General features: G+C 39.6%; 1 protein-coding gene across 1 annotated transcript; it reads right to left on the bottom strand.

Moving 5' to 3' along the window:
- Positions 1-10,037: 10,037 nt before the first annotated feature.
- On the bottom strand, positions 10,038-11,436 carry pvalb3 (parvalbumin 3). The gene is made up of 5 exons (XM_060938947.1): positions 11,376-11,436; positions 10,836-10,968; positions 10,639-10,748; positions 10,206-10,264; positions 10,038-10,094 (listed from the first exon to the last, which is right to left on the bottom strand). Exons 1-4 carry the CDS (start codon positions 11,434-11,436, stop codon positions 10,239-10,241), a joined length of 330 nt encoding a protein of 109 aa, XP_060794930.1. The 3' UTR covers positions 10,038-10,094; positions 10,206-10,238.
- Between the last annotated feature and the right edge of the window lie 658 nt (positions 11,437-12,094).

The following is a 12,094-nucleotide window of genomic DNA, read 5'->3' as shown; positions in this document are numbered from 1 at the left end:
AGTATCAAATCAAGAATATATGCAGCCTTTATCAGAGGGACGTTATTGGTTTGTTACCGTAGATATCACTGTAGTGAACTCACTTATATTACTTGTAACTGACACAGATGATATTTTCCGCACCTGTTTCTTTTATATTTACTGTATTTGTGTAGTGCTAATGCTTTACCAGTGGCAGATTTAACTTATTTAAAGAATGAAAAGCCATGGCATCTCAACTATTGTGTGTTTCTGCCTTGGCTCAGTGCTCCCAGTATAGGACATGGATCCACTACGATGTTCAGGATCAGGATTAAATGCTTACATGATCATAGCAAGCTTGTCTTGCTTCAGGTAGTGTTGTAGTATTTGAGATTGGTCTTGGTTTCGAGATGGGTCACAAGACCATTTTTTGAAGGTCTCAGTCTCGTCTTGGAATCGAGCATATTTTTACTCAGTCTTGTCTCGGTCTCAGACATAGAGAACTCTATTTCAAGACTGGTCAAAACCACAACTGTGGGAATTTCACTAAATTGCCTGTGTATAGTCTGATTTATTTGTGAATATCGTTACTGTGACTGGATGTAAAAATTTCCTGCCTCAAATTCAACCAATAACGTGACTCATTGCTAATTTGAAGTTCTTCTTCCTATTAAAGGCTGTCACCCCTCTCCACCCCCCTTCACACCCACTGGTCCGGTCCTGGTCTTGATTTGGTCTCACCCTGCCTTAGTCTTGAACTTGACTTGGTCTCAACTACCCTAAAAGTCTTGGTCTTGTCTCGGTTTTGATGCACTCTGATCTCGATCATGACTTGGTCTCGGTTTAGGTGGTCTTGACTACAACACTAGCTTCAAGTGCAATTTTTTCTTTTTGTAATATACAACCCCGATTCCAAAAAAGTTGGGACAAAGTACAAATTGTAAATAAAAACGGAATGCAATGATGTGGAAGTTTCAAAATTCCATATTTTATTCAGAATAGAACATAGATGACATATCAAATGTTTAAACTGAGAAAATGTATCATTTAAAGAGAAAAATTAGGTGATTTTAAATTTCATGACAACAACACATCTCAAAAAAGTTGGGACAAGGCCATGTTTACCACTGTGAGACATCCCCTTTTCTCTTTACAACAGTCTGTAAACGTCTGGGGACTGAGGAGACAAGTTGCTCAAGTTTAGGGATAGGAATGTTAACCCATTCTTGTCTAATGTAGGATTCTAGTTGCTCAACTGTCTTAGGTCTTTTTTGTCGTATCTTCCATTTTATGATGCGCCAAATGTTTTCTATGGGTGAAAAATCTGGACTGCAGGCTGGCCAGTTCAGTACCCGGACCCTTCTTCTACGCAGCCATGATGCTGTAATTGATGCAGTATGTGGTTTGGCATTGTCATGTTGGAAAATGCAAGGTCTTCCCTGAAAGAGACGTTGTCTGGATGGGAGCATATGTTGCTCTAGAACCTGGATATACCTTTCAGCATTGATGGTGTCTTTCCAGATGTGTAAGCTGCCCATGCCACACGCACTAATGCAACCCCATACCATCAGAGATGCAGGCTTCTGAAGTGAGCGCTGATAACAACTTGGGTCGTCCTTCTCCTCTTTAGTCCAAACGACACGGCGTCCCTGATTTCCATAAAGAACTTCAAATTTTGATTCGTCTGACCACAGAACAGTTTTCCACTTTGCCACAGTCCATTTTAAATGAGCCTTGGCCCAGAGAAGACGTCTGCGCTTCTGGATCATGTTTAGATACGGCTTCTTCTTTGAACTATAGAGTTTTAGCTGGCAACGGCGGATAGCACGGTGAACTGTGTTCACAGATAATGTTCTCTGGAAATATTCCTGAGCCCATTTTGTGATTTCCAATACAGAAGCATGCCTGTATGTGATGCAGTGCCGTCTAAGGGCCCGAAGATCACGGGCACCCGGTATGGTTTTCCGGCCTTGACCCTTACGCACAGAGATTCTTCCAGATTCTCTGAATCTTTTGATGATATTATGCACTGTAGATGATGACATGTTCAAACTCTTTGCAATTTTACACTGTCAAACTCCTTTCTCATATTGCTCCACTATTTGTCGGCGCAGAATTAGGGGGATTGGTGATCCTCTTCCCATCTTTACTTCTGAGAGCCGCTGCCACTCCAAGATGCTCTTTTTATACCCAGTCATGTTAATGACCTATTGCCAGTTGACCTAATGAGTTGCAATTTGGTCCTCCAGCTGTTCCTTTTTTGTACCTTTAACTTTTCCAGCCTCTTATTGCCCCTGTCCCAACTTTTTTGAGATGTGTTGCTGTCATGAAATTTCAAAATGTCTCACTTTTGACATTTGATATGTTGTCTATGTTCTATTGTGAATACAATATCAGTTTTTGAAATTTGTAAATTATTGCATTCTGTTTTTATTGACAATTTGTACTTTGTCCCAACTTTTTTGGAATCGGGGTTGTATAATCATGTCCATTTGTCTTTGTACACTGTTTGGATGGACTTCTGTTGCAGCTCAAGCAGCTTTACCAATGTTAACTGGCATGGAAGAGATGAGTTTATAATGCTATAAGAGCAACATGTGACTAGTGACACCAGTTTCAGTGTCAGACATAACCTCAGCAATCAATGATGTTCATAATGTGTGAGATGACAGAGCAACAGTGCAGCTCGGGGCTTCGAGGCTGTCCTGAGGAAGAAGAGACGACATATGAGCCTGACAACAAAGTCTAATGTCACAGAACTTACTGGTAGTGTTACAGTGCAGGGTAATATCCCTTTACATTTTACTTTGCAAATGTGGATCAAAGCTGCATATTTTTGAAAGGATGATTATAACAAGTAAGAACAAGCAAATAAAGAATTATCATTCAGGCAGGCACAGGGTTCAAAGATATGGATATTTCTTAAAGCATATGCATCTGGTAATTGTTTTAAGCAAACTGACCTTACCACAGTTTGTAGCAATGTAGAAAAATACCATGTTTTGTTAACCACAAGCACTGCTCAATGACTTTTTTGGTTACTTTTAGTTAGTCAGCTTGCTTAGTTAGCGACAGTGATAGATTCATTTTTCAGATTTGTTTTATTTGGCTGAGTTCAGTAGACCATAAAATCACATTTGCTGAGGGGCATAAGGGTGAGAAACAGGGCTGAAAATACATACAAAGATCACTGATTTTTGTCAGAAAAATGGTGACACATAAAACTGATTGCAACCAAGCATGGAAAACATATAGCTGGTGTAACAGAATAAGCAAAGAAGTAAATAATAATAACTAAAATATATTTCTGTAGTATATCAGCTGGAGAGGAAGCAGTATTAAGTCCAACACCACTGTCTGACAGTTTTATGTAAGTACAAGTCATGATGAAAATTAAGAAGAAGAACAACAACTTTATTCATCACACGCTTGTGAAATTCCTCTCTGCATTTAACCCAGCTGAAGCAGTGAACACACACATGCACACACACGTGAGCAATGAGCACACACACACACATACCCAGAGCAGTGGGCGGCCATGCTAACAGCGCCCGGGGAGCAGTTGGGGTTAGGTGCCTCACTCAAGGGCACCTCAGCCCAAGGTCGTCCCATATTAACCTAACGTGCATGTCTTTGGACTGTGGGGGAAACCCACGCGGACACGGGGAGAACATGCAAACTCCACACAGAAAGGCCCCCGCCCCCACAAAAATTGTGTTTTTGACTATAAATACACACACACACACACACACACACACACACACACACACACACACACACAGAACTATAGAGATTCTATAAAACTACAGGAATCTCAAGGACGAAATTTTGTTTGGATTATTAAAAATCTTAAAATGAGCTGTAAGCAGATGAATGCTTGGAAAGCTTGTGTTTCGAACCATGCTCTTTTTTTTTTTTTACTGGAGGGTGCAATGAATTTAACAACATTTGCTGCCGTTATTTTTATCAATTCAACACATCAAAAATAATGAATTTAAAGTGTGACAAAATAGCTCATATAGCACACACATTACAATTTCATCGAACTGATTTTGTATCTTGTGGCTTCAGTGAAAATGCTAAAAATAACACAACCCTGATTCCACAAAAGTTGGGACACTGTATAACACGTAAATAAAAACATAATGCAGTGATTTGATCATCATTTTTTTTTTACCTACAGTGGCGCTTGAAAGTTTGTGAACCCTTTAGAATTTTCTATATTTCTGCATAAATATGACCTAAAACAACATCAGATTTTCACACAAGTCCTAAAAGTAGATAAAGAGAACCCAGTTAAACAAATGAGACAAAAATATTATACTTGGTCATTTATTTATTGAGGAAAATGATCCATTATTACATATCTGTGAGTGGCAAAAGTATGTGAACCTCTAGGATTAGCAGTTAATTTGAAGGTGAAATTAGAGTCAGGTATTTTCAATCAATGGGATGACAATGAGGTGTGAGTGGGCACCCTGTTTTATTTAAAGAACAGGGATCTATCAAAGTCTGATCTTCACAACACATGTTTGTAGAAGTGTATTGTGGCATGAATAAAGGAGATTTCTGAGGACCTCAGAAAAAGCATTGTTGATGCTCATCAGGCTAGAAAAGGTTACAAAGCCATCTCTAAAGAGTTTGGACTCCACCAATCCACAGTCAGACAGATTGGGTACAAATGGAGGAAATACAAGACCACTATTACCCTCCCCAAGAGTGGTTGACCAACAAAGATCACTCCAAGAGTAAGGTGTGTAATAGTCGGCAAGGTCACAAAAGACCCCAGGGTAACTTCTAAGCAACTGAAGGCCTCTCTCACATTGGCTAATGTTAATGTTCATGAGTCCACCATCAGGAGAGCACTGAACAACAATGATGTGCATGGCAGGGTTGCAAGGAGAAAGTTACTGCTCTCCAAAAAGAACATTGCTGCTCGTCTGCAGTTTGCTAAAGATCACGTGGACAAGCCAGAAGGCTATTGGAAAAATGCTTTGTGAACGGATGAGACCAAAATAGAACTTTTTGGTTTAAATGAGAAGCATTATTTTTGGAGAAAGGAAAAGACTGCATTCCAGCATAAGAACGTTATCCCATCTGTAAAGCATGGTGGTGGTAGTATCATGGTTTGGGCCTGTTTCTGGGCCAGGATGGCTTGCCATCATTGATGGAACAATGAATTCTGAATTATACCAGTGAATTCTAAAGGAAAATGTCAGGACATCTGTCCATGAACTGAATGTCAAGAGAAGATGGGTCATGCAGCAAGACAACGACCCTAAGCACACAAGTCGTTCTACCAAAGAATGGTTAAAGAAGAATAAAGTGAATGTTTTGGAATGGTCAAGTCAAAGTCCTGATCTTAATCCAATCGAAATGTTGTGGATGGACCTGAAGCGAGCAGTTCATGTGAGGAAACCCACCAACATCCCAGAGTTGAAGCTGTTCTGTACGGAGGAATGGGCTAAAATGCCTCCAAGCCGGTGTGCAGGACTGATCAACAGTTACCGGAAATGTTTAGTTGCAGTTATTGCTGCACAAGGGGGTCACACCAGATACTGAAAGCAAAGGTTCACATACTTTTGCCACTCACAGGTATGTAATATTGGATCATTTTCCTCAATAAATAAATGACCAAGTATAATATTTTTGTCTCATTTGTTTAACTGAGTTCTCTTTATCTACTTTTAGGACTTGTGTGAAAATCTGATGATGTTTTAGATCATATTTACGCAGAAAGATAGAAAATTCTTAAGGGTTCACAAATTTTCAAGCACCACTGTATATTTAATTGAACACAATACAAAGACAAGATATTCAATGTACAAACTGGTAAACTATTGTTTTTTGTAAATAGACACTCATCCTGAATTTGCTGCGTGCAACATGTTTCGAAAAAGTTGGGACGGGGCATGGTTACATCACCTTTTTCTTTTAACAACACTCATTAAGTGTTTGGGAACTGAGGACACTCATTGTTGAAGTTTTGAAAGTGAAATTCTTTTCCATTCTTGCTTGATATGAGACTAAATTTCTTCAATAGTCTGGGGTCTTTGTTGTCATATTTTGTGCTTCATAATACACCACACATTTTCAGGGTTGCATTTGCTGGATCAAGTGCTATTTTATAATCTACCAATAACAAAGGTTTTGTGATATTGTAAAAATTAAACCAAATTTTCATAGAATAATACATTAATTAAAACTTGGATTAGTTATGCAGAAATACAGTATATTGGCAATATATTAAAGGTAGACTGCCTTTCAGATTTTTCAAGTGTAGGTCCTAAAAATAATTTTCCCTGACACCCAATTATTTTTTTAAGTGGACCGAAAGCTACTGATTTCAAATCTCAGACTTCCAATTTTATCAATTAAAAAAAAAAAAAGAACAATTAATGAATTTAGGGCCATGTGGCTCTTAATTCTCCGCTATTTTTTCCTGCTTCACCATGGCCCAATTCAAGATACTATATCATACATCACGTGGTGGGCTTTCCCTGTTCGCACGAGGCATTGTGGGATACAAATTTGAAACAGGAGAGAAAAAATGGAGGACACGAATGAAACGTGAAAGACCGACTACAGCAGGGGCGATTTCTCAGAGACAACAAGGGAAGCCGAGCTTTCCCTAAAATTCTCTCCCCAAACTGTGGCATCTACGACGTTGAATTCTCATTAAAACAATAACTTGCATAACATAATATATGCCCAAGATTGTATTTACGTTCATAACTATCCTGTAACTTATTTGAGTGATGTCTGACGAACTTGCAGTTCACTACGAGAATCACCTTTGCTGCCAGGCTGTAACCAGCATTGCCAGATACTGCTGACGTTTTCCAGCCAAAATATGTTCAAAACCCGCCAAAATGCACTTAAAACCGCCCAATCTGGCAACACTGGCTGTAACCTTATTTCAATGGGCTCTATGGCTGGCAGCCGGGTATCCGTTGCAGTCTATGAGAGGGCTCTGAACAGCCAATTTCGGCTAGTTGTTATTGGTTAAAATCGACAAAATCATCACTTCCAGGGAAGCCGGGATTCTCTGGGACTAAACGAGACAGTGGGAGGGACAAGAAGCCGGGCTGATGAAGGATTATTGGAGGTAGTGTTTGAAAGACATGAGGAAGGCGGTACTTCGGCGAGGAACACAGAAGTATGATCAGTCAGTCCCCAGCGGCTGTCGAGAAAGTGCAGTCGTGTGCCAAAGTGCTGTCCGACTTTCTTTTCATATAAACGTTTCTTCTCATTGATGTCTCTGTACATTACTCTGTAAATAAATGTAAATATTACTCGTTGTGCTCCGTTAACTTTCATCCATTCTATCAGTTTGATCATTCGCGAATTCACTCGTTTATTTCATTTGTAGTTCAATCTGGTTGTAGGCTAGCTTGAGCCTTATTGGGATCTGCAGTGCTAGCTGCTAACAGAAATTGGTGAAGTCTCTGGAAAGCACAACCAGCTAGTATGACAGGGTCACAGACCATTTTCTGGAAAAGGAGCGGAGGGCAGAATTTGTGTATAAATAGTGTGCATCATATAATGTTCATGAATCTGAAGTGTGTATATTGTTCAGTAATGTTAAGAGAATGGTGGGCTCTGTGTTATAGGTTATACCTGGGTATAATATTCAAGGTTCTGTGTGTTGCATAGCCTACCTGGTTATGAATTTCCAGACTGTGTTGCAGAAGATGTTCAAGGATGTGTTGCACAGCTGGGTGTTGTGTTAAAGACTCTGTGTTGCATATCAGGGTATGATGTTCAAGGCTCTTCGTTGAATAGCCAGTGATTTTTGGATGTTTGATATTTTTGATTAAGGATATGAGGCACTAGCCTGGCAAGCCAGACTATAACATGAAATGTACAAGCAAAAATACTTTCTGCCACTAGGTAGGGTTGTTTAGTTCACTATGCTAATGGGGCACACCTTTCTATGCTTTGATATCCGGCCTACAGGTTTTACGATGAATGCGTAAAATGGGCTTCCCCTGTTTTAAAAACCAGCAGCCACCACTGGACTACAGTACAGTGCCTTGAAAAAGTATTCATACCCCTTGAACTTTTTCACGTTTCCACCTTAGAACCACGAACTTAAAAGTTTTTTATTGAGATTTTATGTGATAGACCAACACAGAGTAGCACATAATTGTGAAGTGAAACGAAAATGATAAATGGCCACCTAGCTTTAAACTCCTATTATTACACAGTTTTGTTGAATACTTGATTCTGATTGGTCAGTTACGGCATCCTATGGTCTGTTATTTCTGTAGAACAGACTGTTGCTATGGACACAGTTCTGATCATAGACCCTGGAAGACCATGTCCAATCATACCAATCTGCAGAAAGAAATCCTGTAAATTTTGTTGCTTTAGTAATCAAATTAACAACAGCAGCTCGTTTGCAGCACCCTGTGGCAAAAAACATTACTTCATCAGAAAACACCATGGGAGATTTTTATTTTACTCATCTCATCTCATTATCTCTAGCTGCTTTATCCTGTTCTACAGGGTTGCAGGCAAGCTGGAGCCTATCCCAGCTGACTACAGGCGAAAGGCGGGGTACACCCTGGACAAGTCGCCAGGTCATCACAGGACTGACACATAGACACAGACAACCATTTACACCTACGGTCAATTTAGAGTCACCAGTTAACCTAACCTGCATGTCTTTGGACTGTGGGGGAAACCAGAGCACCCGGAGAAAACCCACGCGGACATGGGGAGAACATGCAAACTCCGCACAGAAAGGCCCTCGCCGGCCACGGGGCTCGAACCCGGACCTTCTTGCTGTGAGGCGACAGCGCTAACCACTACACAACCGTGCTGCCCTGTTTTATTTTACTGTTCAGTTTAATGTAATAATAACACTAAGCAGGCCAATCTTAAGAAGGATGCAGAGTTTATGTTGCTATGGATACAGTTCCAATTGTACAATCTAACGGACTATTTTTTAGCAGAAGCGATAAAATCATTTTTAAATCAATATTTTGTGTCAAATTATTGTTCCATTAGTAAGTACTGTGTAATAAACAGGGTAATGTACAGCAAGTTGGTCAATATTGCCAAATAAACCCCTTTAGGTTGATTCAAGAGCTTTCCACTTCACATCAGGGCCCTACATCACCCTGTCAGGGTTTATTTTGCAAATAACGTCTGACTTGCTGTACATTATCCCTTACTTGGGTGTTTATTTCAATGCTATTCTCATATTAGTTTTTTTAAATATTATTTTTCATTTTTAAATGGTTTCCTGCTTTTGCGTTCCACCTATCAGCGGTTTCTGCATTTCCAATCCCTATTGAAAATTGAAAAATACGTCTCCTGTAAATGGGTCAAAACTCAGACATCACTAGGGTTTAATTGGAAGTGGAGTCCACCTCTGTCTGTCTCTCTCAGACCAGTTGTTTTGATCCTGTCCTAACAAACAGTACCATTGTCTGTGCTACTTACTACCATAATCTATGACCAGCTTATGTGTCCTAAGCATTTTTATCTGTATTAAAGGACACATTGCATGCCTCTGGTGTTTTGTTGTTGTTGTGGTTGTTAAGAAAATGGGCAGAGATGAGTTATTCTGTTTTCTGGTTTGATTTGCAAGTTCTGCATCTCGGCTGAAAAAATGTAAACAGAAGACTGAAATGAGAAAACTAGCCAGGTCCGTCAATAATGAGAATGATAGTCTTTCTAAGCTATCTAATGTTTTGAAACATTACAGTCTGCACCTCATAGTAAATCCATTTGTCCGTGCATTAGAGTGGTTCTAAATGATCATCACTGTGCATTTCCTACATCACACATTAACATAAAAGAAGAATGTTACACTGAAAAAGTAGGGGACATAAAAATGAAAAAAAGGACATTTATTCTCTTCTCACCACCCTTTCCCAAAAAAGTGCATCACAGATTGTACAGTACCCCAAGTTCATGTCTGTGACATGTTTTAAACAACCATTTGACATTTAAAGTCATTCAGGACAGAGGGCAGCTTGGAAACAGAAGGTGCGCAGGCATGTCAAAGTCATGTATAAAAATCAGCTTGACTGAGGCGAGGCTTTGGGAATTGTGGTTCCTTTTCGGTAAGAGGTTGTTGTGGTCAGCTGTCATTTAACCCTTGTCCACAGCAGCAATCTCTGAAAGTATAAACTGTAATTAAATATCTGCAGTGAGAATTGGGTATGGAACAAGCATTATACTGCATACTGGGGTTAATAAAGTGACAAAGGAAACATTTTTATTTTTACCATCAACTAAAAAAACCAGGCTGTATGAAGTGCTTAAGCCTTCACAAGGGCTGCAAACTCTGGAAAAAGGGAAAGACAGCAACAATAAGTGAAATGAACTGTAAATTTGACGTTAGAGAGGTATTAAACAGTTTTATCAAACTACTACAATCCATGCATATCTTCTTTCTATCTTAACACGCAATATAGAGCAAAGCATTAATCACAATGCCTAAACAAAAGAGCATTATTCTGAAATGTAAAGAGGAAACAGTAAACAATTATGTAGACACGAGACTAAAAAGTGATTCAGATATTGATATCTATTACATACAGAATCATTTGTGTAATCAATCAGCATATCCATCATCTGGATCTCGCACAGATTTGTCTTCATTATTAAAAGATAATGCCTTTCATTTGAGCTCTTCAAGGACTATTATTGCTTATGTACCATCAACTCCAATTTTGCCATCGCCATCAGTGTCACCAGCTTTAAGGAAGGCCTTGGTTTCAGAATCAGTTAGAGCTCTGGCACCAGCAGAGAAGTTCTGCAGGAACAGTCTGAAGGGAACAGGTAAAGTTTAAGATGGGTATTATGGGAAATTTTTAAACTAAAGCCAACCAAATCACAAGGAACTGGATTCTCACTTCAGCTCATCTTCCTCAATGAAGCCACTCTTGTCCTGATCAATGATGGCAAATGCCTTCTTGACATCATCACCAGACTTTCCACTCAAGCCAACCTTGGCGAAGAAGCTCTTGTAGTTGAAGGACTCAGCAGCTGGAGAGCAAATGACAATCAAGAAGAACAAATGATAATTATAGTTTTGAAGAATTGAACACTGTTTCCCTAGTTCTACAGAGGGTTAATCCAGGAGTTAAGAACCTTGCTCAACAGTGCAGCTTGGTGGTGCTGGAGCTCAAACCCAAACCCTCGAATCAGTAAATCAGTAACCCAGAGCCTTAACCCACTGAGCCAACACTGCCTCCTTGGAAAAGTCTAACACTATGGTGAGCAAATTTGAGAACTTCAACTTGTCTAGCATGTACTGAAGAGCAACAGCTCTCCTTGAAACTAGTGTTCTTCATGGTTGAGTCATGATAGGATGTAAAACCCTCAAGAAAACTTGAGGTATATGTGGTCAACTTCTTGTAATGATTGAGAGGACCAAGTGGGCTTGTCAGTACCTTGGCAATCCTTCAGGGCTGTGGTGATATCAGCATCACTCAGGAGACCAGTAAATGCCATTTCTGCTTTAAAGGAAAAGACAAAATGATGGAGATAATATAAATGCTTATCAAGGTAAACATCTCACAGACAGACATTATTATTGCTGTCTACTGAAGCACCATATACAGTGTCACATGCACATGTATATTAATTAACATATAAACTATGCAGATTTATTAAAAGGTAAATCAGAAGTGAATGACTTGAAGGCTAAGTTTTAAGTGCCATATCCAGGTTCTTTGTAAAATGACGTCATATCCATAGTTATTCCTGATGCAGGTTTCAAGTTAGTCCAAATGTTGGTTTTTTTTTCAGGAAAAAGAAAAAGAAGGAAGGAATAAACAAATAAAAGTGTCTTCGGCTTGAGGCCACAGTAGCTCACTCACTCACTCACCTCAGGTTGTGTTTGGGGCAGCGATGTGCACTCGGACTGATGAAAACTGACGACTGCAGTGACCACATGCTCATGCACATGCCGTGAGGTTTATATATGTTCGCGCTGTGTCCACTCACCGAAACTTGAGGCACACGTGTAACAGACACCGCGTGCCAAGCAGTTGCCTGAAAAATGTATCCAGTAGTCAGGCTGTTCTATTTATAAGCGTATAAATGAAGGTGGTTAAAATGTACGTATATGTAAAAGTGCTTAATACTCCTCAGAGGGCTAATAATACAT

Source organism: Neoarius graeffei, chromosome 14 (assembly GCF_027579695.1).
Source record: "Neoarius graeffei isolate fNeoGra1 chromosome 14, fNeoGra1.pri, whole genome shotgun sequence".
In the NCBI taxonomy this organism is placed as follows: Eukaryota; Metazoa; Chordata; class Actinopteri; order Siluriformes; family Ariidae; genus Neoarius; species Neoarius graeffei.
Note: the sequence above shows the minus strand (reverse complement) of the source record. Positions and strands in the feature narration are given on the sequence as shown.